Source organism: Coptis chinensis, chromosome 4 (assembly GCF_015680905.1).
Source record: "Coptis chinensis isolate HL-2020 chromosome 4, ASM1568090v1, whole genome shotgun sequence".
NCBI lineage: Eukaryota > Viridiplantae > Streptophyta > Magnoliopsida > Ranunculales > Ranunculaceae > Coptis > Coptis chinensis.
In genome coordinates, this window is record NC_141459.1 from 15,126,542 (window position 1) to 15,152,035 (window position 25,494).

A 25,494-nucleotide genomic window follows, 5' to 3' on the forward strand; every position below is an offset into this window, starting at 1 on the left:
CTGAGAGACCATCAGAAAGTGTTGAATCAAGAAGATAGAAAGAGTTGTATAACATATTAATACTTGGAATTAGATGATCCCAGGAATACTTGCTAAAAATTGTAACTTCTAACGGTTTCAAATTCATCTTTTCATGAGAAAACGCAAACCAACGCCAATCCAAATACCCTTACATTCTTATGAAGATGTGATGTGATATTTTTGGCCATACATAAAGTTGCACACACCCATATAAACCCTTTTTTGGTTGTCACTAGCCTCAACACTATTATTATCAAGCAAAGTGTAGCTATTCCACAAACCCAACATTTGAAAGTTGGTTTGGCCACATTGATTGATTGATTAGTGAGGTAATCTAATTAGAAAGGGACAAAATCCTAATCTTCCACCATTGTTCATCAAGTTGATTAAAATAGATTAGCCTAATCACACTTTTCTCTCTCACACAATCTCAAAAACTTGAGCCTATTATTCTAGAAAAACAAAATGTCAAAAATGATTATTATATGTGAGTGGTCAGTCAGTGGTGGGGGAGCTTTCTTTCTGTTTGACTGACTTTGTAAATTCAGTGGAATTGCTTTGTAGAATTGTAGCTGGTATATGAATTTGTGTTTAAAATTGCAGGTATGAAAATATGTGGAAAATTCTTGTTGCAAGTAAAGAGCTAAAAAAAAAAAAAGAAACCGAGTTATAGAGAAGGTATAATCCTTTACTCCAAGATCTTTCCATTTTTTTGACAATTTAATCGTTTATTGCTGTTACCCTAATGTAAATAGGAACTCATAGGTGTGCTGTACTGCTGTACTTAAAATTTGAAATGGTTGGAATTGACTTTGAATTTTCTTACTACTTCATGTTTCAGAAATCTTCCTTTTAACTGGAAAGATGTATCTTCTTTCTTCTCTCTTTCAAACAAAATAAAAAGCAATATTATTCTTTTACACTGAGTTGTATACTTTTATGGCATTTATCTCTTTAATTAAATTATGGTTAATCTAATAAAGGAATCTGCAGATCATCCCTGTTTTTTTTAGTTTTCTGAATCGTTTGAAGCAAGAAAGGTGCGTAGTACTTCAGTAATAAATGCAACTTTACATCACTGAGGTTTAGTCGGCTTTCCTCACGGCGATTGTATTAAAGTTAATACGGGAGGGGCTTTAAGTGGTATTCCAGGGCCATCTGGATGTGACTGTGTTTCCCATTATAGAGCAATTAATTTCTTAGGGTCTTGTCCAAGTCTTGAATAAGAAACCTGTCCATGCAGAGGTTGTAGTGAGGTTGTGGCCGTTACTCTCGATAAATATTTTGGAAGAAGGTTGGAAAAATCTTTGGATCAAGATGGACTCTATTCTTGATCCATTGATAAAAGAGAGTTGTATCAATAACAATTGTTTGGTTGCTATTAGTTGGTCAAGAATTATATTGCACAATCTTAGCTGCGTATAAAGTTTAAACGTTAATCTCACCCGTTCCCTTAGAGAGGGAAATGCAAAAGGATGTGCCAAGGCATCTCTTCTCTCATCCGGCAGTCTGAATTTCTGGTTATAAGTAAGTGGCTAATGGTGTTCATACAGTGTGTATACTTTGCCTTGACTGTTCTAAGGATATGTTTTGTGTTGCTAGATAAAGAATATGACTTCATTTTATTAATTGACTGCCTATGAAGTTCCGTGGCAAAGTATTCTCAGATGATGGATTGTAACATAATAGCTTTTTCGTTGATGTGGCCGAAGAATGATGGTTTGGAGTAGAAGCATCTTCCATCAATCTCTTTGGCTTTTATGCATCCTGCTGCTTTTGGTTGAGTTTGACTGTGTTATGCACTTCCTATACCAACTATGCTGCGTAAGCGTGAACTCTGTCTTATTATTTTTTATTTTCTGAAATACCATCTCTTGCCTCTTCAATTGGATTTGCTTGAAAAGTTGAAAGTAAATCACGAGGTGGGGATGATGTATTATCTGGAACTAAGTTCCTTTGAGGGGAGGAGGTGGTGCAGACTTTCTACTCAACAGAGTAAGAGGAACAACTAAAGACTAGGAACAAAGTAACACTTTCATGCATTAGCCCTAAAACCCGTCTTGTGAATCTAAAGGATTTCTCTGACGGTATTTGAATAGTTAAGCAATAATTCTTGTGGCTGGTGAACATAGGATGTGATTAATTGGGAAGCAGACTGTTGAATAATTTGATACTATAGCACCATTTTGAAGGACAAAAAATTGGAAGCCGAACATTCATTTGACAGAAGGTACCAACTGCAACTGAAGGGGTTGAGACTTGAGACAGACATCTACTTTACCTTTCCCCTTGCACCGTACACGAGTCAAAGAGGAACTCATTCAATTTGGCCAAATTCACAAAGAAAACAAGGAGTGAGGGGGACTGTTACTGTATTACCAACTGCTGCGATGCCAATACATGGTGTAAACCCTCATCGTCCGTCTTTCTTTTAGCTTTTCCTGTGAATTAAATCGCTCAGAATAAAACACTACATAGTGCTGCTTATTTGTTCTCATATGCTTCTCGCACTGAGTTCCAATTTAAAATCCTGTCCAATTTGGTGTTTAGGTAACAGGGGGCGAGCTATCGTTGAGAATTGTGCAGTGTATAATGCCTGACTGTTAACAAGTGAAGCTTCCTTGGTGCTTATACGAGATGCTCATGAATCTGGTATATGTGAGCCACTTCAGGTATCATGTCTTCGTTTCTTTCATTTGTCATAGCTCGTATCCTGTTTGAGACCTCATCCTAACTTGTTTTGTTAGGGGACGCATAATTCATTTAATATAGGCACAGTCTGTTCCAACGAAACAACAATAACAAATAAATACTTCATTGTCACTATGTAGAGCTCTAACCTTATTGGTGCTTGACTCACTCAGTAGCTTCTCTAAACGTGCATCAATAAGGTTATGATTAACCATGTATATGGAGAATGTTTTACTAATTATGATGTGAAGCCACTGTTTCTTTTAGCGTTTCATGTTACACTTGTACAAAGACATGATGATGCAGAGCATTAGTCCGTTGTTTTTAAGTTATAGGCGTGCGCCTATATTTCCTACACATTCTACACGTGGACGCCTTTGGTTTTGGTCAAAGCCCACAGGTTACTTTATTCGGCGTTTTCCCTTTCTCGTAGTTGGTTGTTGACACTTGTAATTAGGGTTCCTCATAGGTGATGTTTATGAATTGTGAGATTCAATAAAAGAGTTGTCTTTTGTTTGTTTAATTCAAGAGTAGAATGTAATAAACTGAAGCTTCTGCCAGTTTAATCTACATCACATGAAATCTTAAGCTATGCCAACAAGCCGTGGTTGTCAGTTTTGTGATCTGCTTTTGACCACTGTCCCATTTTGTTGGCATTACCGAAATGCTAAATTCTTTTAGCCAGTCAACCATTTTATGAGTCTTACTTTCTAATGTATATCTAGAACTAGAATAGTAGAATCAATAATTCCTGTCTTCTTATTGTTGTTTTTTTTGGTAAAGATACATATTTCTTCTTGTTGTTGCAATGGTCAGACGGATAGCTGCACCAAGAGAAGATCTTTTGACTTTTGTGTTCGATTTCATCATTTATGACTTATGAGTTCACTTGATTTCATCATTTATGAGTTCCACCTGGTATCTATCATTACTCAGCTAGTAGTTTGCACTTTGAACTCATTTAGGACACTTCTGCTTCAATTGTTTGCCTCCCATTTACGAGATGCGAGGCACCGACTAGCAAAATCGGTAAAACCTGACATACTGGGCGCTCAGGAAGAACAAAAGAAGAAAGGGATGTAGTTGGTCCTCCAAGAAAGAATATCATAATCTTGTCATCCAAGGTAGAAAGGGTTTCAGCTTTGTTTATGGGGGTTGTTTCCCATTCACTTTTTCTTTGCATTTCATGGATCTGCACGACTTGTATGGTCTGTACTAAAATTTATCACATGTGGATCAAATAAAGAGAGATTGAATTGCCAAAAGATTTGATTAACATGGGAAATCATGTGGTGGTGCTGTTCTGTACAAAGAACTTTATAAACCCTTTTTTTTTTCTTCTGGGTCCACTAACCTAAAAAAACCTAAAAAAAAATTTTGAGCTGCTCTTGTTGTTCATCATCTCTATCTCTAACTCCTAACTTCCTCTCATCTGCTTCTAATCCCTTTTGATTTTGTCACTTCTCTTTACATTATATGGTACACAAGCTTATCAATCCATATTCACCCCATACCACAACAACACTCCAAGAAATCCCTCAAGAAATCACTTCCCTGCCTGCAACCATAAAAAAACAAACACAATGCTATCCTCTATTTTCTCAAAACGGAACTTAGCTTCATTAGCATACTCCTTCCTCCACTTCTTCTCAATCTGCATTCTTCTCTACATCTCTTCACCTCTTTCATTAGTAGATTAGTTTGGTTCAACCATTTTTCAGCTCTTCGGAGACGATTTTGATTCAACGCAAGGCGACTGAGCATCATCTGCATCAGAATCACTATCTGACGAAGTATCCGAACCTGTAGCAATGCCAAGAGAAATTGGCAATGTCATTACACAGTCTACAAGTCGAACTAGTAAATGAGGGAAGAGATACAAACTCCATACCACTGGACGAATCCGAATCACTCCCAGAACTGCCTCCAGAGCTACTCGATTCCTTCTCAATTTCCACTGGTGGGAAATTATGTGTTGGCATATCCTCACCAATGTCGATATCCTCCTCAACGCAAACAGGTTCAATTTTCTTGCTCTTCTCAGAAGCTACAGCTTCAGTCATCTCACTAACCGGAGACTGTTAACACACAGTGAAATCATTAGTAAACATATATGGAAAGACAAAATTTAGAGCAATGAAATAATAAGAGGTACCTATATAAAAAAAACAGTCCATTACCTTATTCCCATCAGCTGAAACCAGCGGCTTCTGCCCACCGTCAAGCGCCTCAATTTTCTTTATCTTAGACACCATCTTATTATAATTACACACAAATCTATCAAGTTCCCATAAAGTCTCTATATCCAAAACCTCAATATCAACCTCAATCTCATCATCCTTCTGCGAAAGAGCTGCATTTCTCCTTCTCATAATCTGAACTACCTGATCCATCTTCTCTTGTGGTAACTCCTCTAAACACAAACTCATCTTCTGCTTCTCCTCAAAAGTCATCATTCTCTTATTTAAATCCTTTGCTTTCGGCTTTGCTAACTTCCCATTCCCCCCTGATCTCTCCAACACCACGGGTGGTCTCGTAACTTCCATTTCAGGCACCACCACTTCTTCTCGGGGCGTTGGTACCGGCATTGGTTTCCTGGCAACAGCAGCTTCTACAGTTGGTGTTCGATGATAAGCAGCAGCAGCACGCCGTTCCTCAAATCTATCTGAATGCTGATCACCACCACCCCATTTCATCTGCTGCTGTTGTTGTTGAGCTACATTATGATTATTACGCTGAGTCTGCTGCTGAAACTTCTTAAAAGCAGGCGAAAAGGACCTCTCAAATCGAGCAAGTAAATCTTTAGCCATAATAAAAACATCATGACCAGGTGGATTATAAGTCAAAGCATTATTAAAAGTCAATCTAACATCCTGAGCAAACTCCACCGGAGTAGAATAAAGACCCCTCTCCAAATTCAATTTGGCAGTACCTAGATCCATTGGCTGTTTAATTATAGCATTATAATCATGCAGTCCCATTCCCACTACATCTACCGGTGAATTAAAAACCCAAGCATGTTTATGCTTCATTATTTTTTCCAACACTTTCCCAAATTGCCCTTCCCATTCTAATGCCTGTTTTTTCAGATCCCTACTCAAATCTATTACAGAACTCGACCCTCTTTTCTTATTATTCTTCCCCACACCTTTAACCAATTTCATTTCTTGATGACCCATTTCTCGTAATTCGATCTGGTTACGTAATTTCTGTACTTGCTGTAACTCATAAGCTAATCTTTTCTTCAAATCTTTTAATTCCCCTTTGTATAAGCAGCAATGTTAAAAGTAACCAACCCATCGTGTACAGATTCTTTTGAATGGTGATTCTGAGCTGCTGCTGCTGAGGAATCAGATGAGATAGAAACTGATTCAATTTCATCAATTTGTTGGTGGTAATCAAAATTAGGGTTAGGGTTTGGGGTTTGAGTATTTGGTTGTTTTCTTGCATATACTTTTCTTTCTCCCCATAATGGCTCTGCTCTACTTGCTAATAACGCCGATGCCATTCAACTTTCAAAATTCCGGCGATATTCCGATTTGATTATGCCGGTATTGGGTTGAAATGAAATGAACAGCTTTGGAGGGAGGGAGGGAGGCAGGAGGGGGGGAAAAAAAATAGAAAGAAACGAGGGTTTTGTTTAGGAAGACCCTCTTTTCTGATGAGAAGAAACGAAGGCTGAGCTTGGCTTCTTAAAGGCAACCAGATCTGCCCGTTAACGTTTTAGGGGAATATCGAGCGTTGATTTTTTATAAACCGTTGAATCTACGGTTCTGGATTTCTTTATTGCTGCCCGTCCTTTCTGTCATTAACGGTTGGGATTTATTGTTGACGTACACGTGTAGGGTTTAGATGGGGGTTGGGTGAGTTTTTAATTTTATTTTTTATTTTTCCAAGGCGGGAATTTAACGTGAGTTTTGAGGACGTGGAATTTGTGTAGCTGGTGTTTAAAGTGGGGAAATATCTTTTCCGGAATCTTCTCCCGCCAATTTCTAGATACATACCACGTCAGATTGTTTGACACGTGGATTAATTTGCTGAAAAATCTGAAAAAATCTTTGACTGTTTTTGCGTTGGTTTAGTTAATTTTTGACGTAATCTTATTTTGTATGTCGGGTGGATAGTGTGCGTCTGATGATGTGAGCTTCTTGTGGGTCCCTTTGATTGAGTTTGTTCACCTCGACTTTTGTTTGACTGTTGTATTAGGTTGGGGCCCAAATGATGTGATGGGGAATTATTGATTTTGGGTTTTCCAAATTGTTCGTTGTGATTAATCATTTGCGGAATAATACTGCTTTGGATCAAAGCTTCGAACCGCTGAAAGTTTGTGATGTCGTGCTCCAAGTCCAATGTAATAAGTGTCAAACCAAATAAATGTCGTGCAAAGCTTGGCTAATCAGGCGTAAAAGCTTCTGTTTTTTTATTTTTGCTTCCTGAACTGTAGGCATCTCGACGTTTGTAGTCCTCCAGAGCTCTCGATTGCATAGGGTATAAAACAAAATGCCATTATTGAGACTTGAAATTCTGTTTGTTAAAACTTTTCAAAATGTGTATATGTACTATGCAGCACGATGAGATTAAATTTCAGTAAGTGTCGAAGTTTTGGGTTTTCAGCTTCTCGCTTAGTCGCTTTTGTAGATTAGGGAACTATCTATTATAACACTCTTCTTTACTTCTGCATTCTGCTACTTCTAGAACAAAATTGTTTAAGTCAAAGGCTAAGACAAAAATATTAATTTCAAAATGGGTTCATCCGGATGACAAGGGTGCTGAGGATGAGATGCCGACCTTCTTGGAGGTATGTGCAACACTTCTATGATGCCATACATACACTAATAAGAAAATATTAACATATCATTAAGAGTCTTTATGGTTACACTACGTACTTTATAAACATTCATTGATTCAAAGACAAACATAATAAACTGAAGAACATAATACAAGTGATTGTTGATTGATGAATGTGTAGCAGTTCTAGACTTCTAGATATGGCAAAGTTGAACCCCAAGTGAAAATGACTATTGAGGCTTTAGAATAAGCTTCTGTAGTATACTTTGTCTTTCATCTGGTTTAGCTCAAAGTATATATGTTGACCCCACAGTGAATATTTATTATGATTCGGTGAGACTCGGTATCTTATTTTCGGTATGGTAATAATGAAGCTAAAATGACTGAATGTCAAACCAAATTGGTGACAAGTGTGAAGTGTGTCAACTTTTATTTTTTTTTGTTTCAGGTTCTGGATGTCGAGATGGGTGTGATCGTGATTGTCATCATGTCAAAGTTCCAGCCTATGTGAAAAGTGGTGAGCAAAGATATAGCACAAATTTCACCCACTTAGATCTAATATATATTTTTTCGATAAAACTGCCCCGATTGTATTAATTAATAAGTAAATTCTTACCATCATAACAATTAGCATCAAATTGAAAACAACAAACGAAAACTGAAATTAGTACAGTTGAAACAAACATAAGCTGTAAATATATGGTAGTCTCGACATAGACTCCACCAGCTGCACGCAACCACCAGCGGCACCAAGACCACATTGAAAACTCCATCTTTTTCTATAGGCCAGTTTCACAGTTGCTCATTCTTCCATTGTGTTGGATCTCCCAAGGTGACGACTGGCAACAATATAAAACTCTACAACAAAGTAGTAAGATTAGCAATTCCAAACTGGAATGCCCCACCAAAGGCCCAACTAGTGAGCGGTGGCCTGACCAAGAAACCCAACCCAGTAATCCATAGAGGGGGTAGAAAATGGGAGAGAGCCATGACTTTGAACAAACAAATCATGGAGCCAAACCAGAAATCCGGAGATAATTAAAAGGCTGAACCCATGGCTTTGACATCGATAGAGAGATGTTAGACTAAGTAAAGCCAAATTAGAACCAACACAACCAGTTGCATACCAAAAAACAATTTATTTAAGGTCTTCAAATAAGATAAGATCTGCAAAATATGGGAAGGTGGCTGCACCAAAGGAGACAACCCCAAAACCCACCACCAGATCCAACAAAGATAGAGACCAACGTCGATTATCTTATAGGATATAAAAACCCCTACATACCAACATAAAGGAGGAAGCTTTTTTTTTTTCTTCTTCATCACTTCCAATTAGTAGATCTACTGTAATCAAGGAGTTTGGGATTGTGGAGCCTGGGAATGGTAAGGTTCAGATTGTGGAACACTAATTGGGTTAGAGCTAGGTGGAGATGAGAACTTAAGGGAGAAAGGGGAGGTGGAAAGGACTATTGTTCCCCAGAGGAAAGGTATCTCTACTCCCTCAAGCTTGAGAGAGATCGAGAGAGGCGGCCAAATGAGCCGTTGAGCTTTGAGCCTTTAGATCTAATATTATCAACTCATCATACAAGGACATTTTCCCTACCCTCAAAAGAACAGTTTGGATGGAAAACAATAATTCTAGGGAGACAGGAAATTAAGCCCGTTTTGGTGACCGGATTACATGGCTTTACTCTCTCACGTAAGTAATGAGATAGGAAGATAATCTATCTAATAAAAAATAAAAAGGGTTAGTGTGGCCATGTGGGGCTTGTAGGGCTCCATCCGCATGGCTAACAATATTGCATTCCACAAGTTGTGACATGACACTTTCAAGTGAGCTAAAGTAGTGTGATGGTTAACTAAAAGTTGTTGGGTGACATTGGATCAGACTTACAAGTCAACAAAGGAAAATGCTTAAAGGGTCTGGGCCTTGACTATTCATTGCTGGGACGCAGGCACAGACAACTTCAAATTTCTCGACATCTCCATGAAATAAACTTGAGATCAATTCAAGTTTCAAGACTGATTTCGTCTAACTCATTAACGCTTCTTTCATCCTTTTAATTTGATAGATAAGAAAGATTTCCTTGATGTTAAATGAGTTTTTGAATAGATATTAGGAAATGGTTATATGAACTCCACCTTATAGTGACTCTAAAGTTACTCTATTATGAAAAGTGGACTTACAAGATGAATTGAGGGCTAATTTTTTGTGGAGATGTATATCACATGATGGAGCACACCACTACAAAAGGATTAACTCAATTGAATACGTTTAACCTTGTCAAAAATTGTTAAGGTGTTTTGAAAGAGATTTCTTCAATCTTTCATCTACTTACTTCACATTTGATTCCCAAAAACGATATGCAAATACGCGACTACGCGAGGAGTTCAAGTAAATTTTCCCAATTTTTATGCTCATTGCCTACTAATATTGGTATTTGCTTTGTGATATAATTTATGGAAGGTGACTAGAATTGATCAATTTGCTGGAATTAGAAAATATCTATTTTACACGGACACGACACGGACGTGGACATAGACACGGCAACTCGGTTATATCTCAAAAAAGTAAGATACGGACGCAGCAAAGGACGCAGAGATTAATTAATATTTATAATTTTATTTTATATAAATAGAACATTAAAAACTAAATTAAATATATCAACATTCATAAATTCAAAACTATTCAAGATAAATAGCCACAAGATTAAGTTTAATATTTCCTAATGAAACTTAAAAAATATGTCATTAGTCTTACCAAAATAAAAACGGAAAAAATGAGTTTTTTTAGTATTATTTTGATTTATTTTATATTTTTTTGAGTCAAAATCCGCGTCTTGACTGTGTCTTGACTCGTGTCCGATTTAGTTGACCGCGTCGGATGTGCGTCCATGCCGTGTTTGTGTCCATGTCGGACGTAGACACAACCCTTTAGTAGGTGCATCCGTGCTTTAGAGGAGAATACTTACAAAATAGAGGAAAATAGGTTGATACACACAGTGTTCAAGATTCCAAATGGAATGTCGAAATTCCGTCGGATATTTCAGTTTAAAAAAAAAACCGGAAAATACAACATAAGGTTGAAATTTTAACCATTTCGAAATCTTGTCAAAATCAAAATTTAACATGGGTTGAAATATTGTCAATTTCAGTTTTTGAATTTGTCGGAATTCCGAGAATTTCGAAATCCCAGACTATGGATACACATAGCATGTCCATAATTGTTTGGCTGATTAGAAAATTTTGACAACATTTTACCTATAATTTGAACTAAACCATGTAATAATAATGGAGACAGATAACAGAGTGTGTGCAATATAAAGTGAATATGTTCAATATAACCATGAGGGAGTGATATTCTCATTCAGGAATATCAAGAACGTGTTCAGCATAGCGGAAATACCACACCGACCTCTGACCTAGTTCCCCGAACTGCCTTCAGAGTGACCTACATCAGCAGCTCACATCCACAAGTTAGGAGATTGCTCTAGAACAGATCGACTCGCACATATTCACACAGAGCGTTCTATCTCATGACTCAGCCTATCTTCTAGAAACAATCATTGCCAAAACTGTACTTACCCACTTCATCACCGCAAATTACGAACCACTATAACCACTCCTCATTATTACAGAATTCCTACCACCACCATTTCAACACTTCTTCTCAATCTCAACCATACATTTGTGGTTGTCAGTACACATGTTGGATAAAAATCCACATTCACCAGCTATAAATACCTCCCATATGAACTACGCCGGACCTGATTCTTCTCTCCTCCCATAATCTGAGAGATAGATACGTAGGTAGTTCACTCAACAACGAACTCGGTTTTTTCCATTTCCAAATCCATATTTGTAAGGGATAACGCTCCTTTACATTGGCGCCGTCTGTGATCTCGATTTCTTGAGAAACCACATCACAAATCCCAAAACCAATAAACAAAATCCTCAATCCCACGAAGCATGGTAAGCCTCGAATTGAAGCTCAAATCCAGAGTTTGGGAGGTCAGTTAGGTACAATGAACGAGCATATTACCCTGCTCAGGTAGGAGAATGTTGCTTTGCGTGCGCAAGTGGACACGCAAAATCCACCAGGTGCCATAGGAGAGGATGATATCAACGAGGTTAATCAACAGATTAACAAACTATCATAAAGGATCGACCAAAGTGCAATTATGAAAGACGCCACTCAGATCGTTCAAAAGATGCTGAAGACATACCGTGTGTCCCCGTTCGCTGCTGAGGTACTTAGTAGAGCTTCTCCTCCAGATTTCATCCAACCACGTTTCCTAATGTACGATGGCAACACGTGTCCTGGTTAACACGTGGCATGCTATATTCAAAGCCTTGCACTCTATAGTGCTCAGGAGTTCGATGATCTCCATTGCCACTTGTTTCCAGTCAGTCTTAAAGATGGCGTGCTCGATTGGTTCTTTTCACTCGAGCCAGACTTCGATAAAGAACTTCGAGCAACTCACCGATTTGTTCGTTAACCAATACGTCCATAACAAACATAAAAAAGCTAATGTCAATTCACTTTTCCAACTCTCCCTAGGCGAAGATGAAACCATTTGCGAATTCCTAGGTTGGTTCAAAACCGAACTGTTATGCATGGAGAGCGGTCTCAAAGAGTCATTTGCCACGTTGGCATTCTCCAATGCCTGCCGTGTGCGTAACACGACGCTCTCCAAATCACTGATGAAAGAACGTCCAGAAACGTTGTCCGAGCTATATGCTCATGTTGACAAATACATCAAGTTACAAGAGGGACTGAAGCGTTAAGGCCTCTCAGAAGAACAATAGGTAGCAACAATATCTGATGATGCCCCACCCTCCAAAAAGTGACCTAGACAACAAGGACAGAAGTCTGGGAACAAAATGAACAATAATCGCGAGTTCATTGTACTCACCCAATCTCCCAATTACATACTAGACAAAATCAAGTGAGCTACATATTACCGACCTGACGAACGACAACCAGAGGATCGCCTCGCAAGCCTTACTGTGCCTTCCACCGAGCAAAATGTCATGAGACCGATGAGTGTTGGGGGATCAAGCACTACCTCCAGGACCTCATCGAATCATGACATATCAAGCATTATACCAATATCGCTGATGGCGACCTACGCCATAAGCTCATGGCTCGCAGAGAGCACGATGATCTCCATTTCGCCATAAGCGCGCGAGTGTCAAGCTTCGCTCTCGTAGGAGAGGGCATTCTAGCGACCGCTCACGCCACGAAAGTGTCGTCGCAAGACTCATCAGATAGAGATAACGACAGAATGATATACATGATCACGTTCCAGGATGATTTTGTTACATCCTCTAGAGAAAAAAGGAGACGCGTAGGTGCTCTCCAAGAAGTTTACCAGTTCTTTTCACAGGCCGCACCTGCCCCACGCAGTTCAAGCCGCAGCTTAGGTGATATAACTTTCACAGAGGTCGACCTCAACAAGGTTTGCCTCCCTCACAATGATGCACTAGTTGCTTATGTCAAAATCAGCGACTGGACAGTCAAGCGTGTCCTGATAGATCCCGGTAGTTCGTGCGACATCTTGTTCTACCATACCATCCAAGAGATGAACCTGCCCAAGTTGGTCTTCATAGACCTAATAGCTCCTCTCTATGGGTTCAATGGCTTCAGAGCCGACCCAATTGGTGACATCATACTCCTAATCTCTATGGGATCTAGGGAGGACAAAGTCAGCTTCAATACGCGTTTCAGCGTTTTAGACATCCAATCGTCCTACAACGCCATCCTAGGATGACGCTGGATTCACCAAATGTAAGTTATACCATCAACACTGCATCAAGTGCTCCACTTTCCTGGTCCTAGGGGTATGATGGAGTTCGCAGCAATCAACTCGAGGCTTATCATTGTAACTAGATTCTATCAGTGAACAAGTCTGTTGACCCACCTATCGGCACTAGGAACAAGCCCATCAGCTACACAATAGCCAAAGATTTAATTGCTGAGGCCAGATCCAAAGCACCAAAGCAGAACGCTGGGGGCTTTAGCAAAAAAGTCCATTCGTCTATCAGGACCCCAGAGGTCGCCAAATTTCCTGTGCATCCACCAGTCAGGACCCCAGAGGTCACCCCATCATTTGTTAGTCAACCGATACAGGTTCCAAAGATCATTCCAGCCCCTGTTGTCATGACCACAAAGGTCGCATCAGCCCTTGTTGTCATAACCACAAAGGTCGCTCTAATTCCTATTGTCAAGACTTCCATTCCTCAGATCGACAAAGCACCACCAAAGATCAGTTCTCCTGAGGTCACCTCATCTTAAAAAACAGCAGTTCAGACTACATAAAAGGAGCGAGTGAACTTAGGAACATAAGACGATCCCAAGTTCATCTATGTAGGGGCTAACCTTTACCCTACACTTAAAGCCCAGCTTGTAAACTTTTTATCAATGAATAAAGATGTTTTCACTTGGTCGTATATCGATGTGCCTGGTATTGACCCTAGTGTTGCATGTCATAGATTAAACGTCAACCCTAATGCTAGACCAGTTTGATAGCGACCTAGGAGACTATCCCTGAGGTTTCAAAAAGCAATAAATGATGAGGTCGACAAACTCAAACAAGTCGGTTTCATCCGAAAGGTCGATTACCCAGACTGGATTGCTAACATAGTAGCAGTTCCAAAGAAGAATGGCACAGTTCGCCTCTGCGTTGACTTCACCAATGTCAACCAAGAAACACCTAAAGATAACTTCCCTTTACCTAGAATCGACCGATTTGTGGACCAGACTTGTGGCCACGAGCTCCTGTCATTTATGGATGCATACAGTGGATACAACCAGATCCTACTCACTGAAGAAGATCAAGAGAAAACGTCATTCATCACGGAAGCGGGGAATTTCTTTCGCTACAACGTCCGTCCCATTTGGTCAAGAATCTTTGGAGGCGACTTATCGCCATTTCGGGACATGTTAGGTGATACCATGGAAGTCTATATCTTATGACATGGTGGCCAAGAGCTTGTCGGTGACCAAATATCCTCAAGACATGTTAGGTGATACCATGGAATTTGAATCCAGAAAAATGCCTTTTGACATGGAAGTTTCGGTCATTAGGTATCATAATAATGAGGATCGAGGCCACCCTCACCCGGATCGTTCTTGGGCATGCGATCTAAAGACAAAGAAGCAAATTAGAGAAGCTATCAAGAATGGTTGCAGGATTCAACCGATTCATATCAAGGGTGATGACAAATGCGAATCGTTTTACAACTTCTTAAAATGCAGTTTTTTACCAAGCGTTCTCCACCCTCAAAGGGGAACACCACCCGGCCCTAGGGATGGGGAAACATAATAATGCGGTGTTAGACTTTGCTATCAGTTCGGTTCTCTTCAAAAAGGATAACAACTCAGAGAAGCCAATCTACTTCACAAGTAAGACATTAACACCAGCTGAAAAGAATTACTCTTACATTGAAAGAGCAGTACTCGCATTGTTATATTCTGCAAGGAAGTTCAGGCCTTATTTTCAAGCACATCTAATCAAAGTACTCACCGACTTCCCATTAAAGAAGATCTTTCTTAGGGAAAACAAAACAACCCGTATGACAATATGGGTAGAAGAGCTCGGAGAACATCACATTGAGTTTGTCCCACGTACTTCTCAGAAGGGACAGGTCATTGCAGATTTTCTAGCAGATTTTCCTGTCGATGACCTGAATTGGGAACCAGAAACAGATATCCCATCCATGAAGAAGCAGGACAAGTACATCTGGTCTCTCTTTGTGGATGGTTCTAGCAACCCCGGAGGGAGTGGAATCGGAGTCATCTTAGTGTCCCCAGATGGAGCTATGATGAAGAAATTAGTTAGCGATCGATTTAAGTGACCTCCACAACAATGAGGTCTGGAGTAATCATGGGGCTTAAGAATGGCTTAGAATGGGCATTTCGATGTACAAGAACTTCAAGTCTTTAGTGACTTGTAACTAGTTGTTCGCCAGATTGCTAAAGAGTACACTACCCATGAAGGTAACCTTTTTAAATACCTTCAAGTTGTTTATCAATTATTTCCTTCTTTTAAGAAAGCCACCATACATCACTTCTTGCATGACGAGAACCGTCACGCGGACAATTTAGTTTATTTGGCTATCCAGACACCGAACTGCGCCCTTAGACAGTTACTCATCGAAGTAATTGACCGACCTGCTTACCAAACCGAACATATCTTAGAAATCAGCGACCTATGCCCACTTCGACAGTAGATGAGTTAAATGTGGATGCAGCCCCTCATAGAGTGCATCCAACACGGTACAATCCCAGCAAAACGTATCAAAGCCAGACAAGTTCAATATCAAGCACGTCGTTATTGCCTAATCAATAACAAGCTATTCAGAAAGTCTGCTGGTGGCCCTCACTTGAGGTGCATAATCCCAGAACAAGGTCAATTGATTTTTGCAGAAATCCATAGGGGGCAATGCGGGAACCATGCTGGAGGTCACTCCCTAGCCCACAAAGCGATCTCCCAGGGTTACTTCTGGCCACGAATGCAGATCGATGCCAAAAAGTATGTACTTAAGTTCATCAAATGCCAAACATTTGGCCACAATATCATTCAGCTAGCTCGCGAGTTAATCAACATTTCCAGCCCTTGGCTATTTCACATGTGGGGCTTGGACATCATGGAACCATTCATCCAACAAAAAATCATTGGTTTTCGGTTCGTCTTGGCTGCAACTGATTACTTCACTAAGTGGGTCGAAGCAATCCCCTTAGCTCATGTCAAGGAGTCACACGTCAAAAATTTTATCTGGACACACATCATCACCAGATTTGGCTTGCCACACACTGGTGATGGACAATGGTTCCCAGTTCAAGGGAAAAACAGTCAAGGAGTTTTTGGCCAAGTGGAAGATTGTTCATGCATTTTCCACCCCCCAGTATGCCCAAAGCAAGGGCCAAGCAGAAGCTAGCAACAAAGCAATCTTGGAAAACTTGAATAAAAAGAACAAGAGCCAATAGCCAAATCAACTAGAGAACATTCTATAGGCTCACCGAACTCTAGCTCGTTCTAGCACAGGCGAGTTACCATTTTCATTATGTTATGGCACGGAAGCCGTTATTCCTACCGAACTGACAGTCACCACGACTCGGTCAGAACTCATCGAGTCTGGACACAATAATTCCCTCCTAGCTCGAGAGGTCGACTTACTGGAAGAACGTCGTGACCAAGCAACCATCAGAGTGGCATCTTACCATCAGATTCTAAAAAGTCCTACAACAAGCGAGTCAATCCTCGATCTTTTCAACCTGGTGACCTAGTTTTGAAAAAAACTCAGGATGACGCTAAGCTAGCACCAACATGGGAAGGTCCGTACATAGTAGAGCGTGTCGTTGACAATGGAGCGTACTGGATCAAGACCCAAGAAGGGAAACCATTACCACGTCTTTGGAACACTTATTTGTTAAAGAAATTTTATCAATAAAAGTGTAATGTTTTGCAATCCATGTTTCTATTTATTACAAAGTTTGGTATAATTTACTTGTGTATGTTATTGCAACCTACTCGTTCAAGTTCACCGACAGACATGGAACTCACGTTGAAAGAATCACCAGCACAAGCGAATCAAAAACACTCTCATGAGGTCAAATGCTCTCAATGAGCAGAACACTTTCTTAAGCTAACACGCTCTCCATGAGTAACACGCTCTCTTGAGCTATATGCTCCATTAGGGGTGTAATACGGGCGGGCGGGTCAACTGCGGGTTAAATAGTGATGGGGCGGGCTGGGGTAGGTCTAGAGAATACAAATCTAGTGGTCCCCGACGGGGCGGGGCGGGTTGAAGTGTCATGTCTTAGTACCGATCACCCGACTGTTGGGTCTTTTACGGGGTGGGTTTTGGATGGTCATCCGGATCGGGTGGAAATTATCATTTTAACCCAATTTCACCAAAAAAAAACTTTCTAATTATGCAAATAATATATTTCCAGAGAAAAAAATGGAATCAATCAATAAAAAATAAACAAATATAAAAAAACTTGAACTTGAACCCAAAACCATATCTGCAAATTTGAAACTTATTTATCGTGATTTACCATTTGTAAATTGATTATTTTTCATAGCATGATAAAATAAAGATGGGAGTGAGGATCTATAGTACAAAACAATAAAATATAAACTAAAAGAATTCGAAATTAATACAAGGACGAATGATTCATCTTCTCCAAAATTCAAAAGTTGAATTTGAACTTTTGATATTTGCCAAATGTTCAAACTTGAATATTGTAAATTGATGTTGAACTCATAAGTTTGTGTTTATATTTCCCAAATATAAACAAAATACAAAAATATTAGATTTAGAGTCTTGAAATTGTGCGGGTCAACGGGGTTGGGTCAACGGCTTTTGACACGGTGCGGGTCGGGCGGTTTGACGGGTCGGATTTGAGCATAGAACCTACACCCATAGCCCGACCGCGTAAAAATGGTGGTGGGGCGGGGCGGGTATGTTTTCGGGTCGGTGCGGGTTTGGATGGCGGGTGAAGACCGGGTACCCAACCGGATGATGGGTCAACGTTTTTTTTACACTCCTAGGCTCCATAGCCTTTCCAATTCCCACTAGTTGAGGACCTACAACTGTAGGATCAACTCGTGAGAACGCTATTTACGAGCAATACGCTCTCAACGAGTACCACGTTTTCTTAAGCTAACACGCTCTCCGCGAGCAACATACTCTCTTGAGCTATAGGCTCCATAGCCTCTCCAATTCCCACTAGTTAAGGACCTACAACTGTAGGATCAACTCCATGAGAATGCTCTCAGCGAGCACCACACTTTCTTAAGCTAACACACTTTCCGCGAGCAACACGCTCTCTTGAGCTATAGGCTCCATAGCCTCTCTAATTCCCACTAGTTGAAGACCTACAACTGTAGGATCAACTCCGTGAGAACGCTCTCTACAAGCAACACGCTCTCAGTGAGCAATACGCTTTATTAAGGTAACACGCTCTCAGCGAGCACCATGCTTTCTTAAGCTAGCACGCTCCCTCGGGTTACCAGGCTTCATAGCCTATATAGTTCATACTAGGTGACGATTTCCAAATCTAGGATCAACTAAATGGGAACGCTCTCTACGAGCAAAGAGCTTCCCTAAGCTAATTCTCAGACTTCTCAGCCACTATATGCCTCATTTATTATGAACAAAACAATAGATACAAGCAGTTAAGCATAAGCAAAAGACATGCAGTCTATAAACATCTATAATCGGAACTGCCTGAACAAACTCAGGAAACTAGTTCACAAATTCACCGATCTGCAGGGACTACCCAGAAATCCAGATCGGTCTTCTTACAACTTTTGAAAAAAGCGAACTGCCACTTGCGTGGAAACCAGTTCATATTGTAGCAAAGTAACTGTAAAGCAAGGCGAAGTGCCCAGGCAAGCCTGAGAAACCAGTTCTATTGTTTCTACTCTCTTACAAAGAGATAAATAGACAGGACATTCAGTAAAATTTCACAACTTGAGGTCAGTAAAATGCTCCCCAGAGCTTAAACGTTCAACATAATAAAACGCTCACTTGAGGTCAAGGCTACATAGCTTATATGCTACTTAGCCTTAACACTTCTCACTAGTTGGATACCTACTACTATAGGGTCAACTCAGTGCAAAACGCTCTCTAGAGTCAAAACACTCTTCACAGCAGTATGCTCAATCGAGCCCAAATACTTCAATCCATCCTAAGTTTTCTTAGACGACAAGACATACATCTCCAGGTCAAAATTCAACTGAGATATTAAATCAACATGCAATACGCATTCAGACAAACAAGCATTTTATAAGTGCAAAATACTTCAGCGCAAACATGCGTTTCATAAGTGAAGAATACGAATTGTGTGAACATACTCAGGAAACCAGTTCACTTTAAAGTCTACCGAACTGCCACTTACGTGGAAACCAGTTCATTCAGATTTTCAAATAAAGCAGTAAATAAAGTGAACTACTCGGGTTACCCCAGGTTATCAGCTCTTAATGTATCTGGCCCATGCCATAGCAAACATAAAAACAAACTGCCCAGGCAAGCCTAGGAAACCAACTCTATTGTATCACTACCACTTACATCAAGAAACATAAAGAACAAAGAGATACATTCACTCGCAACTAAAAGATTCAAGAAACATTAGACAAATTCTCAGTGGCCAAGGGATCCAAAACGTCCTCCACAACGGCTCCAACAACAGCATCAGAAGAAACACCAGCGACGGCCTTGTCAGGACGACTTTCCACTAAATCGAGAGAAGAAGCACCCAAAGGAAGAACATCACCTATATCTTCATGTACATCTAATACTGGTGTACCCGAAGCCCCGCGTTCATGTTCTTCCTTTAGAGCAAAGTACGCCTGCTTGAGCTCTATATAGTCAGCATCTAGAGCATTGTAGGCGTCATTCGCTTTTTGGGCGACTTCCTTACAGTGTTTGGCGTAGTTAGTAACAGTCGCGAGCTTTGCCTTCACCTGAGCAAGCTCGTTACCCATCATGATCTTATCCAGACAGCCGTCCTCGTAATTGGACTTCATCTCATCGAACTCTTTCTTTTCAGCGATCTGAATGTCCTGCACATTTTTCAGCTCCTCTTTCAGCTTGTCCACAAGACCTTTCTCCGATTCAACGATCTGAGCAGTCTCTTTCAGCTTCTGGTACCCGTTAATGAGCTAGCAAACGAACAAAGGAGATAATTATGTGGAGCCTAACTAAATAGAGGTTGCAAACAAAGGACTCTGAATAGCACTTACCAAGCACTGAGCGAGATCCATTAACCTCAGATTCTCAGCAAGGTACTTGGAATCGAGATTGCTCCGGTCACCATCCAGAGCGATACTCTTGAACAAGTAGGACGCCAGCTTCGCAGACTTGTAGTTGCAATCACCCCCAGACAAGATGCGGCTTCCCTCCATTTCATCTACATACACAAGATTCGGTCCGGATCATTATTACCCATCCACGGACTTCCGGTTACCTTACGGATACTCTCACCTTCACACGAGGTATGTGCACTGGGACGGCCGGGTTGACTAGACTTAACGCTTTAAGTCTAAGTCTAAGTCCAATCTGCCGTGACCTATGGGCGGACCGGGGAAGCCACCCGGTTTCGCTCCCCAAGGGCGGTCGGCCACCCTCCACCCTAGCACTTTTACCAGGCCTAGTGTCAGACGGACCAGCTTTCCTCTTCAGCTGAGGCTCATGTACCGTGACAACAATGTCATCCATTACCAGCGGGGAGCTCTCCCTTTGCTGCCTCCCATGCTCCCTTGCAGCGACCTCTGAGCTCCCCCAAGCACGCGACCTAGATCGCCTGGCAGCACCAGCTCCTGCATCCGAGCTCCCAGCATTCCCACTCGTCCTTGCTGTCCCGGTACGCACTCGGCAGCGATCTACTAGAGTTACCAAGTCGCTCCCCTCTCTCTCCATCCCAGAATCAACCTATGAACTTATCACAACAGCAGCTCTTGCTCTTCTTTTTTGTTGCAGCCTCATCGACCTGACATCTTCACCACTGCGCTCAGTGAAATAGCTCGAGACAACTGCAAGAAAATCTCTCTTCTCAGATCGATGAAGTCTGGCAAACCTTTTGATCTCCCCACAAAATCCCCGATTCAAAATAAGGTCTGCCACAAACAAACAACAATCAAAGTCAGTATTACCAATGAAAAAGAAACACGAAAGCATTACAAAAGCAAACATCAGTACACACGTACCATCAAAGTTACAACTCCCACACCTCAAACTATTTCTAGCGACATAGTAGTTACCCCTTAACAACAACGGTCTTTGCTCCCAAGACTCGTTGCTTACCCTATCCAGAATAGAAGAGTTACCAGTTATAGTCTGAAAACTAAAGTTGTTTGACCTAGATCGCTTTACAGCGAAGTGCTCAAGCACATTATCGAGTCTTATATCATACTCTCCAAACTCGTTCAACAGGTCGAAAACCCTAAGAAGTCTCCAGCTGTGCCCATCAAACTGACATAGAGCCTTCCCACAGAAGTTCTGGAGGATATCACAAGTCAATTTCGAGAACAGCAGACGCAACCCCGCTCTCAATTGCCCTATACACACAACAACCCCTCGATTTATCGGTACAAAACTACTGCTAAATACGTTATCTACATTACCCAGGTCGTGTATCTCCAAGTCGGGGATATTAATGTCAAATCTAGCCCTAATTTCTCTGAAGCTCGTAACCGCACTTCTATTTACAACACTAACTGGTAAACTATTGGAAGAAGAACCATCCTCCATAAGATCATCACTCGAGATAGCAAAAATAGACCCATAAACTTTGTCCTCCACCATATCTTCAGATCCTAACGATCTCTCAATAATCTCATCAGTGCATGTGTCATCGGAGTCCGACATCCTTTACACTAGGAAGGTTACAACCTAAAACGAAAACAATATCTGCGAAAGCGAGAGAAGCAAAAATAGCATAGAAACTAACAGCTTCGTAAAGTGCTGAAAAATGTGAGAACAGTGGCTTTTCAAATCACCAGCAGTGTTTTGTGTAAAAAAACATTTCAGTTCCCAAGGCAAGTCAGGATTACACTCAAAACCCTAGACGACACGTCACCTTATGTCCTGTCTTTTCAAATTCCACGAAACAAGGCGGTTGCAATTTCTGCTCAAACCTATTCATATCCTCACATGTGCTGAACACGTGCCATCGTTCTCTCTCATCAGTGGGTCGTTTCCCACAAAAAATCCCGGCAATTGTATATGAGATGGGTCAATGAGGGAGTAATATTCACATCCAATGAATATCAAAATCGTGTCCAACACACACCTAACTCCCAATCGACCTCGTATCCTCGCCCTCATAGCTCGCTTCATAGTGACTCAAATTAGGCAAGCAACATATTCAACTCGCACCCAGAGCGACCACACCACCAACCGATCTCACCCATTCGTCTTGCGAGCTCGCTTCAAATTGACTCGAGTCGAGTGGATGATCTTGTCCAGAAACGACCTGCATAGCGCTCACTCCTCTCGTTCCGCAACGGCTTGTAACGTATGTCTTTATTACAACCATCAAGATCGGATCTTCAGGCACGCTTCATGATAAATGTCCATAACTCACCATCAATGTTGGATCTGACCTGACGAGGGAATGCAAAAGGCGCATGCACCTTGCCTATATAAAGATGATAAGGAACTACGTCTGACCTGATTCAAGTCTCTCCCCAACAGAGAGAACGTGATACGTAGGCAGTTCGTTCATATGAACTCTGTCAATCCAATCCCTCAAACACCTTTCTCTCCAAAGATTGCCTACGTCAGTAAGGTTAACAAAATATAACCTTTATAGTAACGTAACACACATGACTACACACCAGACTCGGTCTCGAAAGCGGGATATAAACAAAAGGGTTAGTTAGACTTACCCCCCATTACTAGTTGCAATTAGTGTTACACCCAATTTTCAAAAATATTAGTGATACCCCCCCCATTTGAGTGGTCCAACGGTCAGATTTTTTCATCTGAAAAGAAAAATTCATCTCGTAACCGTTGGATCTTGCAATTGGGGGATATCTCACTAATATTTTTGAAAACTGGGGGGTAACACTAATTGCAACTAGTAATAGGGGTAAGTCTAACTAACCCTAAACAAAAAGTTGAAATTTTTTTGTCTTTTTACTCGTCTACAAGTTCATGAAAATAGTTTTACCAAAAAAAAGTTTTTGAAAGTAGTGTTTATAAAGAAATACAAAACTAGGGAATGTGTGAGAAACTAGAGATTTGAAACGGGATACCAAAACAATTGTATATGTTGTTGAACTGACTCCAATAGCTCACAGGTTTCAGATGCCTTACCTCATGAAATACAATCTTCTCAGAGAGAATGTAGTAATTACAAGATCTTTCAACATAAAGCCTTTTTGGCAATTCCAAAATCTTGATGAAATTCTATTGACTATCATACATCTTTGAATAGTGTAGGTACTTACTATTATGGTACTTGGAGCAAGATCAGGTTTGATGGTGCATTTGATAGGAGTATAGGACAACAAATAAAGGAGCAGCATCAGCTATATGTAGAGATGCAGATGGCATGTTACTTGGGTCAGTATATAGAAGATTTAGTGCACAACCTCCTTTTGAAGCAGAATGTCATGGGGCAGAGTTAGCGGTCATTCTGTTGAGCAGACTAAGATAGACAAGGTGTTGATACTAGGGGACTGCAGAGACATCATGATGGAACTCAGAAACAATGGAGCTGGGTCGAGTTCCAACACCTCAAGATTTCAAGAATTTGTGTTTTGTTTAATCAATGTTATTTAAGAAACTCAATATGTATATTATGTTTTTTTGGTTTAGGAAAGTTCACAGCAGGAGGCTCGTGAAATAGGACAATGGGCGTTGAAATATGCGGCTGTTAATTCTCCTCCCTATTTACCTCGGATGGTGTAAACTCTTTGGTTGCAGTTTAATATGTATATATGGTGGGTTATTATCGGAAAAAAAAATCTTGATGAAATTTCATTACTCTCCTGGACTGTTGTATCGTATGGTGTCGTGGACAATAATATCTTACAGAACTGAGCATTAATATCATTAAGAGAGAATAGATCATTATAACTTTACATATATAAGCCTAATATTGAGATTGAATATTATATAGAATGATATTAATTATATTTATAGCCAAATAAATCGAAATGTATTAACAGGTCAAATGTAAAACTTTCGATGAAATTGATTGGGAATTCCCTTTCAAGTGGAATACATATATAGGAGAAGTTCGCACAAACCCATAATTTCACAGATATTTGCGGATTGTTGAAGCTTTGAACCATAGAAGGCCAACTGGTAGCCACACTGTACAGATGCTTTTAACACATTAGCTAATGACCACTGATAATTTTGTGTAGTTAATCTTTTTTCAATCTCAAGGCAGCTTCGGGGGATAAAACCGGTCGAATCGACAAAACCGAATCAAACCAAGCTGGTCGGTTTTGGATCGGTTATGTTTATGAGTCGGTTCGGTTAAATATATTTGAAAATTGATAGGGTCGGTTTGTCATCAATTTAGTTCCAAATCCGACCCGAATCAACTCGATATATATAATATATATTAAAATATATATATATTTAATTAATTTAATTTAAAAATATATAAAAACTGGTCGGTTTGGGTCGGTTAATATTGGTTAAACCGTAACCTAATTGGTTCGGTTTGAATATCGGTTCCGCTGAAAATTAATTTGGTTTGGTTTGATTCGGTTAATATAATATAGCTGGTTCGGTGCAGTCCTAAAAAAAATATAAACCGACAAAGCCAGTTCGATTGTCGGTTTAGACCCGAACCAACCGTGCACACCCCTAGGGGTCCATTAATTCACACACCATGGCAATGGTCTTATTCTTTTTGAGTCATGTTACTGCCAGACCCCGATTTGTGTTGGGCAGACCCCGAGTTGGGCGAGTCTGCCCATTGTGTTGGGCACAACCTGCAACAATACACCCCCCAACCAAAACACGCGAGAAACTGGCAATCACCCTTCGTCTCTAATAAACCCCTCGATTTTGATTTTTCTGCTTGATCAAAAACTCAAAACTCAAAACCCGAGAACCGCTCGATTTCGATTACTGCTCAAAACCTCGATTTCGATTACCGCTCGATTGAACTCTAGATTTCTTTGTTTCGATTGAAAGAGGCAACCTTGATACTGTTTCTCCGTCTCGATACCCTTCCTCTCCAAATTCTTACAATTCCAAATTCTGACACACTTACTTTGATTTTTGGAAATGATATGGGAATGAATTATTTGAATCACTTGTACTTTGTTTTTTGGTATTTTGCGTGTTTGAAGATATGGAAGTTAAGAAAAAACAATCCGAACTTTGCCAAATTTCAGTTCAAACAACATGGCCACATCGTTTAGACTAAGTCCCAAACGACATGGACACATCGGTAAAGAGGCCAAAAAACAAAATTTTATGTTTTTTCCAAGTTCAAATCCCAAACGGTGT

The 25,494-nt window shown here is 40.4% G+C and overlaps 3 protein-coding genes and 1 long non-coding RNA gene across 8 annotated transcripts; 1 reads left to right on the plus strand and 3 right to left on the minus strand.

Moving 5' to 3' along the window:
* Positions 1 to 212: 212 nt before the first annotated feature.
* LOC147502119 (uncharacterized) lies at positions 213 to 23,903 on the plus strand. 5 transcript variants are annotated; one of them, XR_015221600.1, is made up of 5 exons: positions 213 to 350; positions 625 to 699; positions 2,572 to 2,693; positions 7,949 to 8,017; positions 23,456 to 23,903. It is a non-coding gene; the product is annotated as an uncharacterized LOC147502119 (long non-coding RNA). The 5 variants fall into 5 exon arrangements; XR_015221599.1 differs by having other exon boundaries at positions 23,461 to 23,598; XR_015221602.1 differs by lacking the exons at positions 7,949 to 8,017; positions 23,456 to 23,903 and adding exons at positions 3,529 to 3,630; positions 3,716 to 3,977.
* On the minus strand, positions 3,964 to 6,358 carry LOC147502120 (transcription factor GTE7-like). Its single transcript, XM_086607076.1, is given in 4 exon segments — positions 3,964 to 4,515; positions 4,604 to 4,790; positions 4,893 to 5,974; positions 5,977 to 6,358. Coding segments are annotated over 4 exon segments (1,599 nt in total). The 5' UTR covers positions 6,221 to 6,358; the 3' UTR covers positions 3,964 to 4,429.
* Positions 19,302 to 20,420, minus strand: LOC147502121 (uncharacterized). Its single transcript, XM_086603684.1, has 2 exons — positions 20,259 to 20,420; positions 19,302 to 20,177 (listed from the first exon to the last, which is right to left on the minus strand). Exons 1-2 carry the CDS (start codon positions 20,418 to 20,420, stop codon positions 19,635 to 19,637), a joined length of 705 nt encoding a protein of 234 aa, XP_086459810.1. The 3' UTR covers positions 19,302 to 19,634.
* Positions 20,636 to 22,178, minus strand: LOC147502122 (uncharacterized). The gene is made up of 2 exons (XM_086603854.1): positions 21,222 to 22,178; positions 20,636 to 21,131 (listed from the first exon to the last, which is right to left on the minus strand). Exons 1-2 carry the CDS (start codon positions 21,880 to 21,882, stop codon positions 20,947 to 20,949), a joined length of 846 nt encoding a protein of 281 aa, XP_086459980.1. The 5' UTR covers positions 21,883 to 22,178; the 3' UTR covers positions 20,636 to 20,946.
* Positions 23,904 to 25,494: the final 1,591 nt, after the last annotated feature.

Excerpts from the sequence above, each read along its gene's own strand:
- LOC147502121 (XM_086603684.1), bottom strand. The coding sequence starts at position 20,420 with ATGGAGGGAAGCCGCATCTTGTCTGGGGGTGATTGCAACTACAAGTCT. Across the intron at positions 20,178-20,258 it reads TGGATCTCGCTCAGTGCTTG|CTCATTAACGGGTACCAGAA; the intron begins GTAAGTGCTATT and ends TTCGTTTGCTAG.
- LOC147502122 (XM_086603854.1), bottom strand. The coding sequence starts at position 21,882 with ATGTCGGACTCCGATGACACATGCACTGATGAGATTATTGAGAGATCG. Across the intron at positions 21,132-21,221 it reads TGGGAGTTGTAACTTTGATG|ACCTTATTTTGAATCGGGGA; the intron begins GTACGTGTGTAC and ends TGTTTGTGGCAG.